Source organism: Pleurodeles waltl, chromosome 5, assembly GCF_031143425.1.
Source record: "Pleurodeles waltl isolate 20211129_DDA chromosome 5, aPleWal1.hap1.20221129, whole genome shotgun sequence".
In the NCBI taxonomy this organism is placed as follows: Eukaryota; Metazoa; Chordata; class Amphibia; order Caudata; family Salamandridae; genus Pleurodeles; species Pleurodeles waltl.
The window spans coordinates 1,772,318,064-1,772,344,674 of record NC_090444.1 but is presented as its reverse complement, the minus strand read 5'-3'; the positions used below and the strand labels follow the sequence as shown (position 1 = coordinate 1,772,344,674).

The 26,611-nt window shown below is 44.6% G+C and overlaps 1 protein-coding gene across 1 annotated transcript in view; it reads right to left on the bottom strand.

Moving 5' to 3' along the window:
- The window catches only part of TRMT61B (tRNA methyltransferase 61B), a 112,848-nt gene extending 89,281 nt beyond the window's left edge, over positions 1 to 23,567 (bottom strand). The window contains exons 1-4 of the mRNA XM_069236210.1: positions 22,564 to 23,567; positions 17,809 to 17,911; positions 13,944 to 14,134; positions 2,270 to 2,361 (exon numbers count right to left, since the gene is read on the bottom strand). Of these exons, the coding sequence (XP_069092311.1) occupies positions 2,270 to 2,361; positions 13,944 to 14,134; positions 17,809 to 17,911; positions 22,564 to 23,454 (1,277 nt within the window). The 5' untranslated portion in view covers positions 23,455 to 23,567. The remainder of the gene's footprint in view (positions 1 to 2,269; positions 2,362 to 13,943; positions 14,135 to 17,808; positions 17,912 to 22,563) is intronic.
- Positions 23,568 to 26,611: the final 3,044 nt, after the last annotated feature.

Here is a 26,611-nt window from a genome sequence, read left to right as displayed (position 1 = left end):
TGTTTAGGATCAGTAGTGCCATTTACAAGGACTGCAATTGACAATCACAAACATCCTACCTCACCCTGGGTTACATCAGATCACACTACAAGCTTGGGGTATTCATGTAGGTAGGTGTCATGTGTGAGTCTAACCCAAAGAAAACTACAGACAATACTGACCCCAGGCAAGGAATTAGGCAAAGCCAGACTGTAAGCATCTCCCCAACCTCTCCAGATTAACAAGTGTTTATGTGTGAAACCCCAGGCCTTGTATACCTCTCTCTCTCTCTCCATGGTGGCACTGAGGTCCAGCCCCCTCATCCAGCCATTGGGGTGGGGGGGGGGGGCTCCTCCACCCACCGCTCTGCAGTATCTTTTTTTCCAAGATTAAGCATCCCAGTCCTATCAATGTTCAATTACTTCTGGTCTCCCCATCTCATCCTGTATTCGTAGGCGACAATGTGTGTTGCACGTAGCTCCTCAATGGTTGGAGGTGACAACATTTCCATGGGACATGAAGATGCAAGCCAGTGGACATACAGCGCACACAAGAGGGAGAGTTCCTCAATCCCATCCTCCATAACCTCGTGGAGGGGTTTAGTAGGTTCTTTGTAGATATCTGAGCTGGACTGGGTAGAGTCTAGATAATAAACTGAGCATCACAGTCCATTTTAGCCTTCATTCACGCTGTGTCATCAAGGGGGCAAACAACAGACTCCCACTGCTCATGCAAGTGCAGAGTGGAATCATGGCCACTCACCACCAGTAAGTGATATAGGGGGTCATTCTGACCATATGGCCGCTCCGCGGTCGAAAGACCGCGGAGGCCATTCAGGCTTTCCCGCTGGGCTGGCGGGCGACCGCCAGGAGGCCGCCCGCCAGCCCAGCGGGAAACCCCTCCCCACGAGGAAGCCGGCTCCGAATGGAGCCGGCGGAGTGGGTATGTGCGACGGGTGCAGTTTGCACCCGTCGCGTATTTCAGTGTCTGCATTGCAGACACTGAAATACACAGTGGGGCCCTCTTACGGGGGCCCCTGCAGTGGCCATGCCATTGGCATGGGCACTGCAGGGGCCCCGCGGCACCCCTTACCGCCATCCTGTTCCTGGCGGGCGAACCGCCAGGAACAGGATGGCGGTAGGGGGTGTCAGAATCCCCCATGGCGGCACAGCTTGGATTCCAAGGGCAGCGGCCAGAATGCCCGCTGGGGCACCGCCAGCCTGTTGGCGGTGCTCCCGCATCCCCGGCCCCGGCGGTCCTTGACCGCCGGGGTCGGAATGACCCCCATAGTTTCGATCTGCCACTCCACCCCAAAGTTCCCAGCACTGCCTTGGCCTCAAGTGGATTGATTCAATTGTGGCAGGCCGGCAGGTAGTTATCTAATGCATGGCGCAGCTGGAGGAAGCAAAAGAATTGGGAATTGTGTGCAAGGTATTTAATCTAGAGTTCTTCAAAGGAGCGCATTTGGGTTCTACACCACATATCGGCCAGAGTGGAAACCCTAATAGCATCCCATTTGTCAAACGCCTCCAGCTTCTTACACAGATCAGAATTGGAAAAGACAAAGCGAAGATTTAAAAAAAAAAGTTTTAAAAAAAAAAGTTGTTTTAATTTACTTTTAAAAATGTTGGATGACATGCACGAAAAGCAGCCTATGGATCAAGCCTCCATAAAAACAAACTACAGGCCCTTTTCAGAGGCCCGCTCCAATGAAACCATCCAAAGGGTTGAGTTGGTGGACAGAGTAGTTTATTCTTCTCTTGATGTCATATCACTGGGAAAGGCACTTAGGAAAAAGAGCACAGCTTGTTTGTCTAAATATTCATACAGCAAAGCGGATAGCATGCCACTTTCAACAGGAAATAAGGAGAAGGAACTCAGTAAACGAGAATGCAGAAAAATCCTAGTTTATGTGGCTGGTCGTGCTAACACGCAAATTAAATCCATTGTAGATGACCTGACCACTGAACGTCATTCAGTGCACTGGGAAGGGTGTAGGTGTGCCAGTGTACCGCTGAAAAAAGGTGCTTCTGAGGTACAGCTCACCATTCTGCACACACAAAATAAGAACACTACGAGACAATTATTGTTAGCAACATGTACATAGGCGGCATTTTGGGCAATTTATTAGCAACTGCTATACAAGTGGAACTCACAACATTCTGAACTTACATATTTCCAGTGTATCCCCCCCTGGATATTGCAGCCACTTGACAGGTACATTTCGAATTTGTGACTTTACTACAGAAAATGTTGAAAATCAATACAAACAGTATGTTCAAATACTTACTTTGCTACATAGGCTGCACAAACACCACCAGGTTTAAGATTTGGGAAGACAAGAGGAAGGACGCATTGAGGATGAAGCATATCCAGCGACACCTGCAGCGAAAGTGGACACATTGTTTAGGCACTGAGAATTCCTAAAAAAGCATGCCTTGCTTTATAGGAGACTTGTCAAAAGTGGCTGCTGAATAAAACTGTTGTTCCCTAATTTAAAACTGCTGTAGGTATCTTACATTAATTAATACTTAATATTAATATCTAATATTCTCCTATCCTCCCACACAAAGGATCCAGATCCTTTCTGTGCAGCTATTAAACCCATCTAACCACCATTTCATATTGATATTACTAAAGATGAACTACACCAACAGTTTAATTTCTAGTGCCTTCCCTAAAACCCCATTATTCCTCATTGTATGTGCATGAAGAGTCTTGGTTCCACCCAACTCACCGTTATTTCATCCATATAGCCCTTTTGCTACCACAGCTCATTAGCACAAGTAACTTAGTTAAACCCAAACATCAACTACTATAATAAATCTATAAGCCCCATCCCTTGAGTTGGCACAAGAGATCAAACCCTTCCCACAACTGAAACCAGACTCTGGGATACCATTTAAAGATAAAGGGCCTCATTACGAGTGAGGCGGTCTACAGACCGCCACACTCACGATGACGGTCAGGACCACACATTACAACCCTGGCGGTCAGACCGCAAGGATCCATGATCCCGGTGGCCTGGCAGTGGCAGAGATCGTAATCTGCCAGGGCAGTACTGCATGCATTACGATCTTGATCTCCGCCAGCCTTTTCATGGCAGTTACACCGCCATGAAAAGGCCGGCAGAGAACAGGTGCAGGGGCCCCACTGCCCAGCACAGAACACTGCGATTGTGCTGGTGCACCCATGCAGACGACAGCATTGCCGCTGGTTCGATTATGAGCTGGAGACAATGCTGTAGCCTGCTTCCCACTAGGCAGAAACTCAGGTTTCCACCCGCCGACCTAGGGGGAAAGTCGTAATAACTCCGGCAGGGAGGTCGCTGCAAAGGTGGCAGCCACCCAGTGGGAGTTTGGCTGACGGGCTTTCACGTCCGTCAAACTCGTAATAGGACCCAAAGTATGAATTCTTTCAAGAGCTCTTATCTTTCAATGCCGTTTTGAAGACAAGCCTCTTCTTACATTACATACGTAAGCATTCAGACTGACCTGGTACACCAGCACACTTATGTACACTCACGTCATATGTCCTAGCATTGCCTTCACCTACAGGTTTCTAGGAGAAAGATCACGGCGCACTAAGGATTGTGTATAGAGGCTCTTAGGTATATGCACTAAGTGCTGTAAATCATCATATCATACAATTGTGGGCCTATACGATACAATAAGAAGTTTATATAATACATGGGATTCTGTAATCCCTGTATAAATGCCAGTCTCTAATTTCTTCATAATAGGTGACTTTTGATGCACTCAGTCACTGATTATAAAGAAAAGACATCAGAACTCGACTATAAAAAGTTATTGCAGTCAAGTTCTGACGTCACTGTGTCTGAAACCAGAGCCAGCAGCTGAGGTGAAAAGCAGGTCCGGTCATGGAGCATAACTGAAGCAACTATTTAAAGCAACGAAAACAGAGGCGTGGCCAAGATGGTGGCGGGCTAAGGCATGTTTTTTCGTCTCTCCGTCCACACAGCCAACTGGCCACTGTTTATCGCCCTAAACATTGTGCTGGTGGAGGCAACATCGCTGGAGATTACCTAGGACCGACTAGAGTGGTTGGGTGTGCTCTGCTCCATGTGATGCGGCCCGCCGACCAGCGAACACAGAGAGCCGCACGAGGTGAAATGTGATCGGCTGCGTGGTATTCAGCGAGGAGCCGCACCTGACTTTCTTCTTTTCATCACATCAGCCTGATTGACAGTATGGCCTAGATGCCCTCCGCATCGATCAGCAGAAGAGCAGGAGTGGGCATGCCCTATGCTGCACGGCCCAAAACCCGGGGCCCGCCTGTAGCTTGGGGCCTGCACATGGAGGTGACCCTTGGACAAATGTGAAGCCCAGTCCACAAAGACACTTGGAGAGTGGCCCCGGCCTCAGACAACAGCAGAATGGGGGCTGCTTTCGGACAGCACTGAAGCCCTTCGTGCAGGTCCTACAAAGCCTATCGATACCCTGGAGGAGCAGGCCTACACAGCCGCTGCTGCACATCTGAAGAGCACAGGGGCAATATCTGCAGCGAACTGGGCTCCACCCCCAGTCAAGGACAACAATAGGAGTCTTGAAGGGCAGAAGTAGAATGTCAGGAGCCAAGAACCGCAGCCTAAGGCCTGCTTCTCCTATAGATGGCAACACCAGGGGTGCCCACCTCTTCCCAACGCCTTTGAGGATCATACCACTCAGCAGTATCCAACAACCCCCAAAGGCGGAGGGTTCCTATGGGAGACATACTTATCGATGACGGCAGCTCCAGGAAGCGCCAACTGCTTTATTTTATGACACTCGATCCTGAACCCTCCCGGTACCTAAAACTACCTGTACCATCTGCCCTACAGAAACATTAACGGCCTACACCGCAGAAGGCCCGCTGGGCCCCAAGGCTGAAGCCAGGATCCGGAAGACACTCAATGGGAATCTCCATGACTGGACTGCGAAGGGGGCAGCATAGAAGCCACAAGTAAGCCACAGCAAATACCACAGGGTACTGGCGAGCCCCACAGAGCATTCTGCGATTGCCCTACCAGTGGCAGTGATAACCTTGGTGGAGGTAAAGCCGGGCTAGTGAAGGAACATAGGGCCATATGTACAAACACTTTTTCCCATAGACACAGAACGGGAAAAACTGCTTGCTACATCTGGCCCATAATGAGGCTGGCGGTGCTGCAGATTGTAGGGAGAAGAGACCAAGACCCGGAAGGGGCCCCCATAGTGGGAGTTACTATAAAGGGCAGTGAGCGTTGAGAGATATAGTGGGATCTCCGTTGATCCTATCTAGACTTTTAATCCGTTTGAGGGGCGGTCACCTAGCAGCTCCCTAAAATTGTCCCGTATTGCACTTCTGCAGGCCCAGAGGCCATGCCTGCCATATGGGGGGAAAAGGATCACTCTCTGAGCGACATGTTGACAACGACCGCAAGAGGCGCATCCAGAGGCTGCATGCCAAACAATGACCCAGAACACCCACCTGACAGTAAGGAATATGAGGGACAGGTAACCTGATCTTTCTTAGAGGCCCTGTTTGCTTCCTTTCAGGGTGATCGCCAAACAGTCATGAAAGATGTATCCAATAATCTCAAAGACGACTGCTGAGAGCTTGATGAACTGGGAGACAGAGTCTTCACCCTCAAGGACCATGAAATTAGCTAGGACAAAGAGATTGGGCAGCTACAGCAGGGGGTAATCAGGCTTGGAGATCAGCTTGCAGGCCCAGCCGGGGACCTAGAAAACCGGTCCAGATGTAATAACATACACATCAAGGGGGTGCTGATGAATGCAGAGGGCACGGACTAGGGTGCATATGTCTAGGACCTGTTTTTACACATTCTGAAATCACCTCCTGATACGGAAATACTACTTGACCGCCTGCACAGAGTGGGCCTCCCGAAACCTGAATCACCATCACATACTAGTGTGGGTCCATGATTTTCAGCCAAAAGAATGCATCCTCCGCACGGGCAGTGACCGCCGCTCTGTGCGCTTTAGGGGACAAGCACTAAGACTTGTCAGCCATTTCATTGCAAAAACGCAGAGACTTCCGACCAATGACTGCCTACCTGCATAGTCAAGGCAGCCCAAACTCCTGGGGATACCCGTCCCAGATAATTTTCCGCCTGAAGGATTCACACCTGCTGGGAACTGGGGACTCCTCTGCTGGCGACCAGCGCCCAGCACACAAGACCGGAAAGCCTATAAACGCATACGCTGGCAAAGGAACAAACTCTTACCCAAAGGGCTACGGCCAGACCCAGAGATTAAGGCGATGGAGAGGTGAGTGGTGTTAGAGACACTGTCCAGCGATGCTGCAGGAACAGAGGCAACATGAGTTGTGTGGACATTCCCTGAGAGCTTTGTTGCAAAGAGCTGGGGAACTGGGAGGTGAGGGCCGTTCGCCTTGAGCCACTACACAAGCCCGACAACTGTATTCCCAATGGGACATTACTGATGCCTTTGGAGGTCTCTCATCGGACAGCCCTGCTGTTTTTGTTATTTTTTCTAGTTCTTAAGGTTGTTTGGGGAACACACATGCAGAATAGCTTTATATATATATATATATATATATATATATATATATATATATATATATATATATATATATACACACACATACATATATACACATACACACATACACACACAGTCCGGGTCAACTAACGGGGAGGGAGGACAGGGCCCTAACCACAGGGTAATCCCACTGCTTTTCACCTACAACTAGGACATGCATACTAATCTAAAGATTTTCACCCTTAACATCCCACAAAACTCTGTGCCATACTGTCCTTTTTAGAACAATCTAGGGCGGATTTATGCCTCCTGCAGGAAAGTCATTTAGTCGCCAGTGACTGGCACAGACTTCGCTCTCGCGCCTTCCCACACCTGTTTTTCTCATCTGTCCCTCCAAGATTGCAGGAGAGCTATGTAAGTGTTCAGCAGTTTTCAAGGCAAGGTAGGGTCCAAGTTGATCGAATCAGAGGCAGACTACTAGCACACACGATGAGCTTAGGAGATCACACATTTACACTAGGAACCTTGTAGGCGTCCAACGATGGGCAGGAGCACTTTCTTCATAATGCAGTAGCAGAGGTCATGTCCATCCAGGATAGACTGGTGCTTCGGGGGGGGGGGGGGGGGGAGACCTCAACTTAGTATTCAACAACAAACGTGTTAGATGAGCCGAGCGCTATGGACACACGGGGGCCCTATCCTGGGGGGGAGCAGGGCTAGCACACCGGCTGTGGGGGATGGTCTGAGGGATCTCTGGTGCAAACTACATCTCACACTCAGGATTCCACATTTTATTCTTCTGCTAATAAAACATACTCCTGCCTAGACTACTTCTTGGGTACACAGGAGCTCCAGACATTGGTTATGGCTTCAGAGATCAAGCCCCGTACCCTGTCAGACCACATCACAGTATCCCTTACCCTGACCCTTCCCCCATTGAGGGGGTCCCTCCTGGACCTGGAGGATGCAGGAAACCCTACTGCAAAAGCCTCAATTGGTGAAGAGGGTCATCCAGGCTATAGTGGCTTTCCTGTCTTTGAACGACAAGGCTGACACTTCCATTTCCACATTATAGGAAACACTAAAGGCTGTCATTCAGTAGGTGACAAACCCGCCACGACAAGAGAGCGATTACACTAGCAAGTGCATGATCTTGAACGCATACATAAACACACTGGTGCCCGAGAGTCTGGCAGCAGTTAGAAGTGGTGCATGCACAACTGGCAGGACTGGACCTCTACAAGGCTGAATGTACCTCACCTTGGGCTCCGACACTAGAGTCAACAGATGCGGACACCTTCTAGCCAATAGACAGTGTGCAGCAACAGGCCAAGGTGTACAATCTCTATGGGCCAACGACTGCTCCGAAATCACTGGAGAAGGCCCCATAACCTCTGCTTTGAGAGACTTCTATCAGGAACTCGTTAAGGGGCAGACTCTGTCTTTGAAAGATACAGACCGCTACCTCCAAGATGCACGCGCATCGCATCGGACACCAGACCAAGCAGCTGCCCTGGATTGCCCGATCCAGACTTAAGACGTCATCTCCGTGACTGCTCGACAGAAACCTCTCAAATCCGCAGGGCCGGGTGGCTTTCCAGCACTTTTTAATGAACCATTTTGTACTACGCTCACCCCTATATTGACCTGACTTTTCAACTCGACCGTGGGCCCAGACACAGTTCCACCCACCAGGTTGGAAGTTTCTATTATGGTCATTCTATAACCAGGGAAAAACTAACAAAAATGCAGTTCATACTCCCGATACCCCTCTTAATGTGGATATCAAAATGATTCACTAGTATTTTAGCCGCCCGACTGAGCCATTTTTTGCCTGGCCTCATCGCTCCAGATCGAGTGGGCTTCATACCACACAGCCCGGGTAGTGACAACACTAAAGGCATCATACACCTGATAGACCAGGCCCAGTGCTCTAGCTGGGAGAGAATGCTCTTGGCCATAAACGCAGAGAAGGCATTTGATCGGGTCCACTGGCCATATCTTGAGACTACCCTTCACCATTTTGGCTTTAGCGAGCACTTCCGCACATGGGTTCTTAGCAACTATGGCCAACCCAGGGAGACAGTGAAGAGACAGACTCCGACTCCATTTCCCATATGCAGAGGCACACGCCGGGGTGCCCACTTTCACCCCTGTTGTTTGCGTTATACATGGAGGCTTTAGCCCAGCGCGTTTGCAACAACCCTAAAATCAGAGAGATTGTTTTTCTAGGGGGGTGGAGAGAACACACTATAAGCCTCTATGCCGATGATGTGATTGTGGCCCTGAAATACGCAATCGCATCTGTTCCTGCCTTTTTGGCTGAACTCGAGACCTTTTCCCAAGCCAAGGGTTAATATTCATAAATCACAGCCTCTTAACCTTTTGCTATCCCAGGCCACAGAGGCGCAGCTTGCCCGTTAGTACCCATCCAATGGGCAGACACTTCCATTCCTTACCTAGGAATTCAGCTGGCCTCATCAGCAAGAGCAACTTCAAATCTGAACTATCAGACCCTCCGTCGCCAAATCAATGATGACTTGACCAGGTGGAAGCACTTTTGCCTCTCCTGGCTCGATCACGTCGCAGCATTGAAACTCCTGTTTTTATTCCCAGACCTCCTGGTTGAACTCCAACATGTTCAATCCTGTCCCTATAGTGGGAAATGGATTGCTTTGTCTGGGCTGGGGGATGTTCCCGAATGAGGAGGGACCAAAGTTATCAACCCCCAAGAGAGGGAGGCTACAGGATCCCAAACCTCCTCCAACACTTCCAAGCGACGCAAATCTGGAATATGGTTGAATGGTCTAAAGACGAATCAGAGAAGCAATGGCTGAATATGGACAGGGAGGCTTCTTGGCAGCATTTTTGGAAAGTCCCTTTCCTGACAAAAGACAGCCAGGCCACAGAGTCTATACTCCTCTCCCATTACTAAAGCTACGTTAGAGGTTTGGGATAGGGTGGCTTGATGCCGGGGCTTGTTGACTTTCCCTACTGACGCCGCTCATAGGAAACCCTGAATTCACACCAGGCCTTGATAGCCTTCCAGGCATTGGAGCAAACCGGATGCTGCTCCGTTAGATACTTGTTGGATGAGGAAGGCCCAATTCCATACTGAATACGCATTACCTGAAACCGAAAGATTACACTATCTTCAAATAAGACACTGGCTCACACACCTGACAGTCAGCCTGGGGGCACAGCATCCCCTTATGCCCTTTGAGCGGTGGTTAGCACCAGAAACCTCATACAGGCGCTTAGTAACTGAACTATGCAGCATTTTACAGCAGGCCATTTTGCCGATTAAAATAGCGAGCCAAAAGAGATGGGAGTTGGAACTTGGGCGACATTTGACACAGAACGAGTGGAAGGAGGTATACTAGAGAGCATGACATATAGCCTGTAACACATCCAGCGTTGAAACAGCTACTAAGATAGCTACATATTGTTACATTACACTTGTATGCCTACATAGAGGCAACCCTGTGCGAAGCGCCAACTGCTGGCGAGGCTGCAGATCCCCAGGGACTCTGTTCCACCTCTTGTGAGAGTGTCCCAAACTTACAAGATACTAGGATCAAATCCTCAACAATACTGATACACACCTAAACACTCAACTGCCTCCATTCCCTGCTTACACAATTCTGGGGGCCCCAAATGCGCTCACCTTCCCACTCAAATCTCACAGGGGAACACAGATCGGATTGGCCTTAGGTGCAGCCCTCCAGAATATCCTTACACACTGTGGCACAGGACACATTCCAACACATCAACGATGGTTGCACTGCCTTTGGCATATATTGGAAATTGCGAAACGTACCCTTACCCTCACAGGCAGCAGGACTCATATGGTGAACTCTGGCATTCCTACATCGCCTTACTCTGCTGAGTTTAAGGAACATGTGTGTCCCAAATACCTCTGCTAATTGCGCCTGACAGACACTGACACCACCACAAAACCTGTCAACACTGACTGGACTGACAATATCTGCTTCATTAAATGCCATATTATGTGTAGTTCTATCGTTCTGCGTGCCATTTGGGGTGGAGGAGGTCGGGTGGAGTGGGAGGGGGTGTTTTAACAGGGAGTTATGCTGTTTTGAGTTATATGAATGACATTAACGATGGGCGATGTAAAATCGTAGTACAGTTGTTTTCCTTGGTTTTTGAAATGCCAAATAAAGGGTTTTGAACCATAAAACAAAACATTGCTTTTCTGTCTTCTTCTCTATTTTTTAGCTTACAATGACAAGCAGACAGAACATATTTAGTTTTGCACTCATCAGATAGTTGGGAAAAGCTAGAATCTTTTTGCATTTTCCTACACATCCCAAGCCAGTGCAGCTTTTTTTTTAAATAAATTTAAAAAAACGACCTCTATTGAACGGTTTCTAATATCTGTTTACAACTAATAACTAGCAGGTTTTTGATGTGTTTCATTTTGCACTATAGGATTTATTTTTATTCTTCATGTTTGCAAACATGCTCGCTCTTTCATATGAAAGAGCCCCAAAGCTTTAAGTGGTTTGTGAGAAAGGTGATGGTGTGGCCATGTAGTGTATGGGATAAAGTCCTGTGTGGCGTACCTAATAAGGATACTGCAAGTCACCTCGTAGTTCATACCTTTATAAAGGAACGCGCCCTTTGGCCTCATTCCTCTAGATCAGTGATACTCAAAGTACGGCCCGGGGGCCGCATGCGGCCCTCTTGACCTTTATATGAGGCCCCCTGATCAACAGCAGCACCCGGCAGCTGTTTACTCGCTTCGGCATAAAAAATAAAAATGAACAGGCAAGTATTTCTTTAAAGGTTGATTGAGGTCTTGTCCACACACTGACAACATTGCCAATAGTGAACTAAGAGGCAGGTCTGTTGTTATTTGCACTCATAGGGTGGCCTGGGTTCCTATTACACATGAACAACACCCACCTTACCGCCTCCCCCTCCCTCCCCCCCCTCCAAGACTGCCACTTTGCTGGCATCAATGCGGCCCTCGTCGCATCACAGACGAAACTTTGCGGCCCCTGAAACAATGTTTGTGAGTATCAATGCTCTATATGGTTATGGAACTCCTCAGTGACTTGCAGTATACTTATAATATGTAGCAGAATGTACTTTATCCCTTATATTATTTGCTATATAAATATGTATTTATTTTAATTACAAAAACGAAGTTGCCCTCATGTGAAAGCGCACTCCCAACAGGTTATATAAACAGGAAGAAAAAGCAAAGCCAGCAACTCACAGTGAATTCTTTAAGCAGTTTCATTATTCCAGGCCTTAGGTTATAAAATCATCTCTGGACACGTGTTTCAAGGTCAATCCTTTCTTCAGCAGAGAAAAATATAAAAGTGTTTCACCCTCGTAGGTGCAGCCAGTGCTGGAAGTGTTCCAGGCATTTCTTTCTTAGAGAAAAGACCGGCATGGCTTCAGCTTGTCTAATTACAGGCACCTGATTAGTCTCTTTAAATACCAGTCCGCCCCAGTGGGCCTCTCAAGTGAGTAACAGTGCATGCTGGTTGTGGTGGTCCTGCAATTTTTTCATTTTGCCCCAAGTGGGTTGCTGGAGCCAAGCGAAATAATGAACCAAAGTGCAATTACACTATATATTAAAATACGAATGCAGCACATGGATACACAAGCATTGTATATAGCGGTGCATGTTACTAACGAAATGCATACAGCACTGGTTGTAATACATACATTGTATACCAAGCTATGAAAACCCCTATGCTGAGATGTGTATGAGACATTCACACTGGTCACATGCAGGGTATAATAATGGCATACATGACAATGAGAACGGATATTACATGCTCTGAATTGTATACACTACATATTGTATAGGTGTGGTTAAGTCTCCGTTTGCATTCATTGCAAATGTCTGTTGTTTTTTTGTTTGCTTATAAGTTTGGAGCAGTCAGGCGAACCTGCACGAAATTGGTCACTCCCTGGCTTACTTGACAAAATGTCAACATTCATGCATATCCATCCAGGGAGAGAACGAGGGAAATATAGGCGGCAGAACAAGCAAAGTTTGCTTGGTACTACGACAAAAACTACAGAAGGCAATTAGAATTCAGACTAGTGCCACAGAGTAGTTTGTTGTAAATAAGTTCAGTAGTTTTTGAGATATTTCCATTAAAAAAACAAACCATGCTGATTAGGCTTGCAGTGGTTAGAAAGCCAGGGACTCTATGTAATTTACAGACCCTTCAAGGATCCGCAAGCTCAAATATTTTTAAAATAAAATTAATTCCACTGTAAAAGGGATTATTTTTTCCTGATGTGCACTTGGTGTTTGTGGACAAGGGTGCTGCAATTGGCCGACTGCGATAAGAAGTTTTTCTTGCAGTCTCCAGGAAAAGACGTGGGGGCTCAGTTCCCGTGTCCTGGAAAAAAAAAATGGAATGTCACAGAAGAGGACAAGAGCAGCATCTTTTGGCTCAAAGTCCCATGTGGGGCTTCCAAAGGAGACCACTCATGGTACTAATTTTCTTTTTGATTTAGGGACCCAAGGACCTGCTGAACAGCCGTAGACTCTCTGGTGGGTCCATAAAATAACAAACCTGGTACAGGACCTGCCGAGACAGAAACATTTTTTTAAAGTATCTTTTGTCTCCATCAATAATGACTCTGCTGGTTACAAAACCCAAAGAGCTATCAATCAGCAGTGCATGAAGAGGTCTCCTCTTTCTGCAGGTTCTGGTTTCAACATGGCAGCCACACAAAATAAGAGTTACACATAACAGGGAAGTTAACATAAGTTAAAGGAACAGTTGAGGCCAATTAAGAGAAGGCGGTTGAGGGCATATGAAAATTACACTATTTTACCTGGGTGGCAGTAATAAAGCTGTAAATTGCTGCTGACGGTTAGCTTGACAAAGAGTCTTGTTTAATGGGAGAGGACAACATTGACTGTTCTACAACTCTTTGCCAGGGTTTAATTTCTAAAAATAGTAAGGGCTGGGGATCAAAATGTTTCATAGACGGTGGCTGCACAATGTCATTGTGGGTACCGGGCACTGCATAACCAAGTCTTAAGCTGTAGGAACACCAGGAAGCACGATTTATGTTTATCACCCAATGCCAATAACTGCAATATGTCAAATGGATGATTGATTCCTTTGATTCCCTCGTCAACGATAAATTCACACAACAGTCTTAGTGCCCAGGAATGAATGCCAGTGCCCACCTTGGCAACTACCAGAATAAATTATTATCACTTCCCTCTGTTGCCTTTTTGATGATTCTCCCAGTGGTTTTTAGTTGGATAGTTATAAGGAGTGTTAAGTGAACTGCTGTTTCTGAAACTGTTAGAAGTTCAGAGCCAAAAGGTGTTAAGCATGACTAATATCAGAATAAAGAGAATCTTTAAAAACGTGGAACACAGTCTATGGAATATATAAGTTTCCCATCTAAAACGAATGGGCACGAGGTCTCCCTTGGGACATTTACCGCATCAAATGTTATAGATTTGATATCTTCTTCTGCTGCGCAAAGGTCCTTATTGATGAACTCAACGTTATCCGGCCACTGATGCCCATGCCCGATTTGCCAAGCATCCCTCCAGCGTTGGTAATTTTTCTTTGCAACTCGATGATGATCACTTCGAACTTCAAAACTTAAAACACGTCCCTCTGAGCCAGCTGAAAATGAAGCACATCAGCTGTTTTAGCATCAATATTGTACAATCTAAGGAGACTACCAACAGCAGAGCACTGGCGAACAGCCACCCTAGAGATGCACTTACTGGACGCACAGAGAGACAAGTGAACACAACTGATACGATTCAGGGAACTCATGACACAGCAAGGAGGTAAGCACACCTACTTACAGAAAAATCATTGAGAGTTAGGTCCACAATATTCAAGATTTTGAGACTTACTATAGGTTCGGAAGGTGCAGTGTCCGTGTGACAACTTACTCCTATTATCTCATCTGGCTGACTGGATATATTTTCTTGTACAGAAGGCCAATGTCACAAGGCTTGTAACAAGGTCTCAAAAAAAAAGTTTATGTTGCTTATCAACAAAACTGGGCTATAGGGACACCCAAGGTGCATTTTAAGTGGCTACTATCCCTATGTTCATGCCATGACAATAATAATGGTTGGTTGCAGTGGATTATAGCAGTGGGAAACAGCCTCTTTACCTGCATTCCAGTTAAGTTTACCATCTTTGTGCAGGAAAAATATCGGCCATCCTACATTAACCCAATTCTTAACCTTTCTGTAGTGGCTATGCAACAGACTACTCTATGGGTGTACGGTTCTGTCATTAAAATATATATATATATTTCAAGCACCTGAGAAAATACCGCGCTTTCACATTATCTTCTCCCTCTTCTTTTTTTCTTTATCTCAGTCTTTGACGTTTCTTTTCTTGTGCTCTCATTTATTTTCTCTCCCGGTCTCTCATCGCCTAGCCCTACATTCTCCACCTGTGATGTCTCCTGTTTCCGTCTCACCTGTTCCTTCGCCCCCTAGCTTTCTAATCTCACTATTTTCTTTCTCTGTATCTCTTTTGTATTCATGTCTTATCAGCAGCTGACTCGCCACATTGTCTGTCCCTTCACTCATTTCTTTTATCTTTCATCACAAGCTCTCCTGTTCCTTCTTATTCCCTCTACAACATTCATTCACACCCATTCCTTGTAACTTTCTCCCACGCTCCTTCCTTCAATCTCTTTCAAGAATAGAAGGCTCACACCCCTCACCACATCAATTAGATTTTGATGGTGGTCTCTGTTAGGCGATTCATATTCCTAAAATAAAATGCCAAATCTAAGGTGTGGTGCTGTAAATTAAGGATTTTCACTGCAGTTTAAAATGTCTGCTAACCTGCCTCGGTATGGACAAAAAAAAACGTAATTGCTTTTTCAGGAAACCCATAAATAAGGCCATCTTCCTCCATCACCTTCAGTAGCTTTATTTCCCTTCCCAATCTTATAGCAGCAGCTCTTAAAGGAATCCCTCTTGCTCAGAGCATGATGGTTCTCTGAAGTCTCATCTACACATTCCTCAGTCTTGGATTACTCAAAGGCTTTCAATGGCCCTCAAACAGTGCACCACTTTCAGGCCTGGCTCTAAACCTTCCCTCAATTCAAAGGCAACTGATGACAGGCAGTCCTTTTCCTGCAGGGAGGGCTTAGAGGCAGGATTTGTTTTAAAGAGACAGTGCCTGCCTTTGTAGTGAATAACAATAAGCTGGGCTGACGAAGGCCTGTGAGCTTGTTAATATTGCACACTTTTGCCTCTATGTTATCCACTTTTTTTTTGTTTACATGCTACCGCGCCGAGTCCAGACAGAGACAGCAATGCTACAGGCATTTCCAGACAGAAGTGAGCATAATACAAATACCAGCTACATCACTGCTGGTATTTATCAGTTACTGGCACCCACTCCCACTGCGGAATTAATATTGGTACCGGTAACATACTGGTGAACTGGCAAACCTAATCCCAGTGGAGATCCCTGTAGTATGTCATAAATGACCCCTGCCTATGTGGGGTTCACATCACAATGCTTGGGCACATGGGAGGCCATGTTGGGAATCCTCAGGTATAGGTACCCCACCCCCCCTCTGCAATGCTCCTTTCATTGTTCACACTCTCCCAGTAGAATTTAGTGTAAAGCCAAATGCATGTTTCTAGTTTTGAATTCACATCCAGAGAATTGAGCAAGAAGGAGTCTTTGTGCTCCATGAACGTGAACCAATAGTTTATCGAAGGTTAGCCCAGAAGGGAAACACAACATTTTAACAAGGGCTCATGTAAATGAAGAGAAGAGTGTTAAGGCGCTGATAATGGCAGATGGCAGGACTGGGTGTCTTCAGTGGAAGGGGGACACATGGAACATGACGAAGTAAGCTGGAACCTTTCTTCAGAGACGCCACCTGGCTACACCAAGCCAAGCCAGAGAATGTACCGGGAACTCCTACCGCCTCCTCGTCTGCCAGATGCATGGAGCAATGCTGGAGGAAAGCAAGGCCACCTGGACCTGTCCTGGTGAAGCAGGCATGGTGGTCAGGTCAGGCAGTGCCTGCAGCCAGAGCGTGACCCAGGGCTGGTCACTCCCCTGAAGTGACATTGCAGGATTTGGTGCGGCTTAGTGCAGTCTTCCTCATGTGGCTCAAGGACTGAAGGAGCCCTGCAGTAGCCAGATTTGAAATAGATCAGTCTGCCTTTGAGGGATACCAGCCACCTGTGCAGCCAGGTGATCACTGGTGGAGGTGCTTAGGGTAGTGAAAATGGTTAAAGATGGAGACCTGGCATCTGGGCCGTTTACTAGGGCTGAGCAGCAGAGGTCCACGGTGATGAGGCCAAACATACTGATGAGGGGAGAGGCCGCCCTGTAAATGTGGAGCAACGCAGCTGCTACAGCAGCCCGTCAGGAATTTAGATTAGACCATTTTGGGGTATTAAACAAATCGTTTTCTCAGGTAAGAGCCTGGCTGGCCCGCTCAAACCTGAATCTTCATTACGAGTTCAGTGCCTGCATATCTACTCATGGTAAAAGCTTTATGAATCGAGCCCAAACTTTACATATGGGGACTGCAACAAAGCTTCCAGAAGTCATTGCTTATTTTCATTATTGTAGTGAGAATAAATTACTGAAACCAATTTTCCCCCGTAACTGACGGAGAAAATTACAGACTCACAAAATCCAGCTCAGTGAGAACTTGTTTTAAAGTTGGTATAGAAAACAAATTACAAAATGTTGTGTAAAACAATAATAAAACATCAATGCAAGAGTGTGTCTAGTAATTTAAGTGTAGATACATTTCTCACGCAAAGTCTCATGCAAATACACACATTACATCAATTACACAACAAAATATACAGTCCTTTAAATACATACATTAAGACATTAAAAATAATTAAGAAAGGGTGTCCAAATAACACTATAGGCAGGTTGACCCAGCCTCATGTGGAATGTTATAAACTGAGTGAATGGCATGAATTATAGGTCACAGCAATCATATACCGCTCCTCATTAGAGGATTAGACACTTATATAACATGCAACATTAATAACATGTACATATGAAGGCCATCGGTGGGAGACAATGAATAGATCCAACAAAACCAGAGACCACTAATGAAAGACCCATCAGGACAAGCTCTTTCCTGTGAAACCCCTTGACTCTAACTACAGTCTAACATTTCCTGTTTTAGGTTTTAAAAGTTTAATTGAACCAAGTTACTTTGCTCCTATTTTTGACAAATTGATGCACTGACAGAGGAACAGATTACCAAAGACCTGAAAAAAAGGACTTTCAAAACACATTTTAAAAATCAGGCTCAAAACCAAGCACCTTACCTGCTTTTGATAAAAACAGGCTCATTCCTCCAGACCCGGATCCAGCTTCCAATATAGTGTCCCCTGGGTTGACATCCATCAGCGACAACATTGCATGACTATCCTAGATATTAATAAGAAGGGAATTTGAAAGTGTACAAAGTTCTTTGGATACTTAATACTCTTTGGCCATACTGATCATGAAAACAAGCTTTACCTATAGCACAAAAGCACTTGCCGTTCCAAACTGAAGGTACATCTTAATCTGTTTTTAAAAAAATGTGCACCTTATTCAGAGTGGATTTTTCCCTATATGAGTCAAGATATATCCACAATTATTTTGAGCACAGCTATTCAAATCTAGCATGGACATCTAGCCTCTCCAGAAGACAGCAAAGCCAAACCTCTGGGTTTCACCTATGACACAGATGCCTCTTTCAACAAACACATGGCCCTGGTAATTAAGGCAGCATGGTATCAGCACTCTATCCTGAAACAAAAAGTAAAACCCTATCTCCACAAAACAGGCTTCTGCTCAACAACCATCATGACAGCACCATTGTCTTCCCAAAAAATGGCAACCTACAAACTTTATTATTGCCACTTTTAATTAAATACATCAGAAGTTGAAAACAGGCCTTTACGTTTAGCTACCACACTGACTCAAAAGATATTTTCTAGCCAGTGGCATCATATAAAAGGACAGCATGGAAGGAAATTAGGCCCCAGGTTACAGCCGACAAGCTTTTTGAAATGCCTCGTCATAAATCACTAATTATAGGCATCACTTGTACTTTAAGAATAGGTTTTTTAACTTGTGGTTTTATATGGATTAGGGGCTAGAACCTTATGCATTTTGCCAGATTCATAACTTTTAACTTAACAAATGTTCATTTGTAATGTTAGTATTATAACAGTTGTTTATTAAGTTGAAATAAATTATATTAATCGATTGAGAAGGTCACCGTAACTACTGCAGTCATGTAATGAAATCTGTCAGTGTCCCTGACATACTGAAAGACAATCTACCATTGCATCAAGGGCATTCTGATTATAGGTCCTGGAAATATAGCCTTACTTGGTGGTACATTTCCAGGACCCACATGGACTGGAGGCAGAGGGTCATGGGGACAATCATCGTATGGTATTCTGCGGAGATCTCCGAGGAATGATGCATGAGGGCAAGAAGCCGTAATAGGATTGTTATCCAAGAGCGGAGCCAGTGTGTCTGGCTGATTAAGTATGTGGTGTACAGGCACAGAGACAACTTGCAGCATCAAGGGTATGCAACACATTTCTCCAAATAAACAAGGTGTGGTTGCTTTTTTAGTGTTTTAATGACCTAAAATGCTTTTTAACGTGCACTTAAATAAAATATAGTGATTGTTTTTTGCAGCTTTTCTTCATGCGTTTGTTGCAGTAATAATTACATTTACTTGTGAAGATTACTGCACCAATAAGATGGTTTCATGATGAAATAAACAAGGGTTTAAATTACAATGAAGCAGGGCAGTTATCTAGGTGTGGAACCTACACAGGTTTTATCAACTGCATTAATAAAAATGTTTATGGTGCATTCAGTCACTCACCCATCTCCTGTGTGATATGCATTTTAGGCATTTCTTCTATTGCTACATACGTTTTTATGTAGACTATGAAGGGGGCATCACCTTAGAGAAGAAAACATGTTTCCTTGTGCTTCTACACCTTGTGCTTCACGGAGCCCTGATGCTCGTGGCCATTTTTTGATTGAAAATACGTTGGGGGCAAACATTTTACTGTACAGAAGAAATCCAATGTTTAATCAGCAAGCAAATATACCTAGTGTAGGTTTCTATTTCCTAGATAGTTACCAGGGGACTGTTGTTTGCAGAAGGCCAAAAGTGGTGCGGGATCAACTACGAATCTATAAGTGCATAAGTGTAGAACTAAGTCTCAAAAGAAGTGTACTTTGGTAGGCTCCAGGTTTAGCAGATGTTGCTCACAATAACTCACAGGCCTAAAATAATTTCAAAGAGTCAATTAGGTAGAAAGATGCCACATCTTCAAAACATATGACGTGCAATTAAGAAGGCACTTAACTTAGGACCTGAAGCCTTGAAGCTTTACTATAAGCTTTATGCTTAGAAATTGTATAATTAGGGGTTTATTACCATTGCTTGCATGGAGGCTAAAGCTTTAAGCAAGACTAAAGGAGATGAGCATATTGCGGTTGATGCAATCACATGTTAAAGTGATAACCGAGGGTTAAAAAGCTGAATCAAGATTGTTGCCACAACGGGATTCATACAGGGAAGCACTGATGTGAAGTCCTAAGGCCTGACTGCATTTTTAAGGAGGCCCGAATCCATCTTAGGTAATGAAAGCCACCATCTTCTCAATTTTAGGTAATGGTAGTTACCACTTTCATCAATGTATGCAGAATCATTGTCATGTCTGCCATTGATGCAGATGTTGTCTGACCTGGTCTTTCTAAGAACTGTCAAAATGTCAAGTCTTTTGACTAATATGACACCTAATGCGACATCAGCCTGGGACAAGGGTCTACTTATCACTATGTCAAGGTCAACTAAGAACAAATACAGACATATAACCAAAACAGTGTAGTCTAAATTGACATTCTTTCACCTTATATGTTCATAAGAAAACGAACGGGACGCACGCCTTTAGGCACATAATCTATGTTAAACATTCCTACTCTTATGCCAGAAATTTCAATCGCTGATAAGATTTAGTATTTAAGAGCTGCCACTTGACCATTTGTCAGGAGAGGTGCTTCGTGTAGATTATCACACGAGAGTCTGCCAGATGTTCTCACCTACTGCCAGCACACTTCGAAGATGCTACATCTCACCTGCTACTGATGAAGCCAAGTCCCAGAAGAAGCCCGCTACCACAGCGCATGTTTGCCCTTCGCTGGGAACTGCCTTCACGCCTCTGCTGATAACGACAGCATTTGCTGACAACAAAGTATGCAGTGCATCTCTTCTCCTTAAGAAACTCTAGACAACATGTTGCTCTACTTTCCATGCTCTCTCAATGTAGCACATAAAAGTAGGCTTTACAGTGTAAATTACATTTTAAACATGTTAGAGATGTTCATTTTATTCTCATTGCTCACAACATGCCTTCTTGCTATTCGTATGATATCCTGAGTAGTCATTTTGGATGTACTCAGAAACAGATTAGTCCTGTTGTAATAAATGCTCTTAGTTAAAAGTGTCTATTCTTATTGCTGTGTGTGTATATATATCAAAATTGGTTGGCTTCTCCAGCCAGTAGCTTGTGGGCCTCTGGTAGCTCTCCAGCTATCTTTGAGTAGCTCTCCTGTGTCCACCCCAGCCTACTAATTGATATATTTATAACAAAACTCAAAAGTATGTATTCAGGATGAAAATGTGTGTATTTTCTGAACATATTCCATGGCGTCTTGAGAAAAATAGTTGAATTTCCAAGACCCTTTTCAACCGGATACATTGATGCATACTGTGGCGTTGGGGAGTTTTATTACTAAAATTACCTTGGTGCCACAAGCACTGCAGCTATGGCCGTTATGTATTACCTATATAAAGGCATTCTAAATTGGCAAACAACTTTTTTTAAATTACTGCTCGCAGCCACGCGTGATGCAATGAGGTGATCACTGTTGGTAGTATTGCATAGGGTGGCTACTAAGGTAACTTTCATTGAACATAAGCAGCTCTTGCTACAGAAAAGGTTGGAGACCCCTGGTCTACTTTAACAATGTACTGGGTGTGGTTCTGCGAGGCTACAGTAACCTGTCTTTCACATTCGGCGCTGGTGCATTGAACTGAGTTCACCTGTGTCACCCTTGGGGGGGGAAAGCTAATCTTGTAGAACTACGCCAAAGTCACTTTACGCAATAGTATGATGCAAATGCCTAGAAGCGGCATCCATGATTAGCTCATTTCGGAGTTATAGCAAAATGAATAACACATTTTACCAACCCCAAGCCTGTGAAACTCCATTTTGATGAATTTTCAAACAGAAGAAACTAGTTCATCTAAAAAAAACACCAGAAAGTGGGTCAAGGGGAGGCAAAAGTCCAAGCTAATAGGTCAAAAGAAAAATGAGCAGGAATAATGAAGAGTGGGTGGGAATGGATACTATAATATAGGTAGATATGATAATGAATAGGAAGGTATAGGTGTACTCTGGTATAAAGAGGCGTGTAGGTACTGTGTAACGAATAAGCATAATTGAGGAAGAAGGGGAGAGGGACCGGTGGGGAAAAGCATAAAGGAGAAAAAATGAAAAGCTTATATGGGGGTTCTCTTCCACAAATAAGACAAAGACATTGTAGATAAGTAGGAGTAATAAAGGGATATGCGCCATCTCCGCATAAAAAGTAAACAAGTTATCTATTTGAGGCTGCAAAAAAAAAAAAAAAAAAAAAAAAAAAAAAAAAAACACACACAATAACAAAGACAAATGCATTGAATGTTATTGCTATATGATATGGAAGGTGTTCACCAGAATAAATTGAACATCCTGGCAAAGCCATTCATATAGAAGCATTAAAAAAACAGGTTTGTGTTTAAGTTTTCTTTGGCTTTCTTGATTCTGTTTTTGTTTTTTATTCTGAATCACCTGCAACGAAGCCTACTCCCCCTATAAGAGTTTATGATTAATACTTATCTCTTGATTTCTTACAGCAAGCGGAATCTGAACACTGCGGTAAATTGCCAAACAAATTATGGAATCTAAACAGAGTAAAGAGTTGTGAAATCATTACTGAGCACGCAAACATGTCACCTTTGGATACGAAATTGTAGGCCCCCTTTTCATAAATAAGACAAATTCTTCTAAAGTAGGTCTCCTGAACAACAAGGGAAATCCAGTCGAAGACTTCAGCATCTGTCCAGGCTGCTTCCCTGTAATATCCTTGTGATGGACCATCCCCCAGTTACTCAACAGCTTGTTCGTTTCCGTCAGTGCAAACATCTTTTTAAACTCCAAATAGTATTTCCTGTGGTACTCAGCCAGGCACAAATCCCCCACTTTGAAGTCAGAGCCTTGACCAACCAAAGGTGGATAATCCAGGTGCTCTTCGTCCGTTGGGGGCTCAGTGCTGACCCCTGGTCCTACTTGGAAAGGCTGAGCGATGCTGTTAGTCCGGAGTGTTTCATCCATGCGTGTCTGTACTCCCGCATTAAGGTCCTGGGATATGCTGCCCGGCCACACTCGTCTTTCGTGTACTGGGGGCTGTGTTCCTGCAGGGGGGGCTTGTGCACCAGTGTGCTCAGGTGCAGCAGGCAAGCGCTGGGAGTCGACGCTGGTGTGCTCCAGGTGCCCTGCTGCTCTGAGGTCTGTTACCTCTTCGGAAAGCATCTCTGCGGGGATGAGCTGGCTCAGCCGTTCTAGTGGAGAGAGGGAACCCCTTCTCCGCCTCAGCCTGCTTCTCTGCAGAGCAGGGGATGGAGAAGAATCCGAAGGGGGCTGACCCGAAGCACAGCCATCACCAGCCCCGCCGTCCCCTCCTCCACCACTCTGGGACGAGGCGGAGTAGAAGGCTGCTGCCAAACGGCAGAGCGCCTGCAAAGGGGAGACCCATTCACTCCCTTCTGGCAGGCCCCCGGCGGCACGGTGCAGCAACAGAGCCCTGCAGGGGGCTGGCGTGAACAGCTTCCTGCCACACTGCAGCATGCTTGCTATAAACGCTCTGCTAACCCCTCTGACGAGGACATCACTGCTCCAGTTGGTACCAGGGCTCTGCACGCGGGTCTACAGTAATGTCAAAACCAGGCACATGACCTCGACGTAATAGACAGAGAAGACATACTAGCCAATAGCAGAGCAGCTCGCAAGAGGTCAGCAGTCATCCGTGGCGGCCATCTTGAAATGGGAACGTTTCCACGTATCCAAACAAACCCTAGGTCACAATGCCAAATGTAAATCATTTCAGGTTAGCATACAGGCATTTTATAACAAGCATTTGCAAAGCAATGGGTCTCGCGTTTGCTCGAGTTAGAGCTAGTAGCGTTGTAAACTCCTAACCGGACTTTTCTTGCCACATAAATTGAAAATGAAAAGTAAAACAGTTTCACATATCTAACCAGACTTTTTTTGCCACATAAACTGAAAAGTAAAAGTTTCACAAAAACGAGCTGACGGCCGCCATCAGCGCAAAGCAGACATACAAAAGGAAACCAGTTCGCTTGCAGTGAAACATATCGGCAAAAGTGCAATTATCCATGTAACCGGCAAAAGTGCAAACGCTAGACTACTGCCCAGCAAGATCTTGCTGTGAAATAAAGAGAAAAAGAACTCCAGAAACCATACGGAAAACATTAAGCCTCGAAGGTCGGTGCACTTGAGGAGGGATAAACACTGGAAAAAGGCATGATGTATGCATGACTTTCACTAACGAAATCAAGCACATTTTAAAAGGAAAGCCCATGACCCAACCAAACTGATGGGAGTGACATGGGCATGGTTACAAGCGCATGAAGAGATTACACCAGGGACCGAGCACTTTGCTCTTGACCATATAAAATAGTTGGGAGAATGTATTCCCCATTGACTTTTATTAAAGCAGAGGCAATCTGCCTGAATCAGGTCAATTGTAAGTATGGTGACAATAAGCATGTCATTTTTGGCAGCTTAATAAAATAGCATACATGCCAACATTTTGGAAGAGTAAAGTGGGAGAGTTAAAAAAAAAAAAACATATGTGTGAATGTACGACTCCTATTGGGTTCTAGTGAATGAGGCGCAATTTCAGGTGGGAGACAGATAAAATAAAGCTATTTTTTGCTTTAAAAAATCCAGAGTCTCCCGCCTGAATAGAGTTTGTTGGCATGTATGACATAGCCCAAAGAAAAACAGAGTTCTAAACTCTGTTTTTCTTTGCGCTATGTAAAACTGCCATGTACAATGAAGAGACCTGTCACATGCTCTAATTTCCCCCTCCAAGAATTAAGAGCAAAGCATTAACCTCCAATGTCAGATGTAATTCTTGGAGGGGGCATTGGAACATATGTGACAGACATCAACACTTTATATTTGGCAGTTTTATAAACAAATCTGAATTGTGTTTCCGCATGCAGGAATCGGAGGCAGGAGAATAGCCTTGAAATCGGTAGCCTCCTGCCTTAATCAGGAGGGTTGGCATGTATGCCTGTGCTTCAGGAGTCCTGGGGGAAAGAGAGGAGCAAAAGCAGAGACCTGTACAAATGATGGCATAGGCATGATAGGCTAGGCATAGCCATGAGGGCTGGTGGTATCTCAGAACAGCAGCAGGTGGGCTTCAGCTGTCAGGGCATGCTCTTGTGTAACTCAGAGTATGAAGTGGCAGTAACCTGCTCCTGCAGGCCAGTGCACAGCACTTGTATCACACTCTCTCTGCCTGCGCTAGTGCTTTCTCCGTGCTCCTGACAGGTAAGGAAAAAAAACATACATTTGCTTATCTAATATCTGATCCTGTAGCAACAGACTTGCAAATTCCATAACTAACAGTAACCCATTTTAGGCCCTAATAGACGTCTGTGGGGGAAATATATTCTCTCTATTTTTTTCTTGAAATCTCCCATTTTTCTCTTCTAAAATGTTGGCATGTTGTACACAGCCAACACATGTTTCATCACAGTTATACTCCATAGTTGTGACATATACCAGAAGTTAGGATCCATTTGAAGTACACGTACATCAAACTTCTTCGTTCTTCAAACTTTGATAAAGCTTTCTTACAGTTTTGATCTAGCCGGACGTGGATATAGCTTAGTAACATCTTAGCCTTGAAAAAGTCACTGTGTGACGAAACACGTGTTGGCTGTGTATGCTTGATCAAACGCTATTATTGTACATTGCATATGATTGATACGACTATATGGAGCTACTGCTGACTGAAAAATAAACACTTTCGGCCGTGCCCAACATACTGAGCCCAGCTCTGGACTACACATCCAACATAAGACTGCCCAAAGATTTGACCTTTTCAGCCAGTTCTAAAATTTTAGTGAGAGTTCAATCACATCCCGTCACATCTAACAGTCTGTCCTGGCAGGCCCTTCAGAAACAATCAATCCTTTTCTTTGGAACCCTTGTATACGTGGAGAAAAAGGGTACAAATCTTGGAGTCGAAGTCTTGGGTAAGAGAAAAACAAATTTGGCAACACTAAGCAACAGTATCAATGCACATTTCCTAATTTACCCAAGTATAAATGCTGTTAGGTAGTGCTCATACACTAATGCACATTGTTGCCCTGATGTGCTTTCCGGTCTTTCAAAGAAAAGACCGTAACAATAGAACCAAACAAAATGTACTAGCGGAGGACAACAATTTTTTTCTTTCTTTCTTTCTTTTTTCTAAAGTATTGATAATCAAAAAGTCAAATATGACTATTTAATTAGTAAATTGTGATAGACTGTCCACAATCCACCTACATTCATATATTATTGACCTCAAGCAATGTAGGTTCTCATAATTTTATATAATGAAAATATTTATTTCAAAAATTGGTGACAATAATAAATAACATACAACACTAAACCCCTACAGTTGACAACCAATCAACATAAAAGACATAATGTAAATAGATACAATAAAAGTCCATAATCTAACACAGAAATAAACTATGAGTCAAAGGACCGGATGATATTTTGTCGAATCCACATGTAACATCAGTCGACACGTGTTTCGTCCACACATTGGACTTCTTCAAGGCTGATAAATCATAATTCAAAAATATTACATTAATAATTTAAAAATACAAAATCTGAAAAACAACTCCAAAGACTAAAGAAAGGATCACAGTTAGTCAACCTGCACCAAAAGTGTGTTGGAAATAGAAAAAGTGCCATG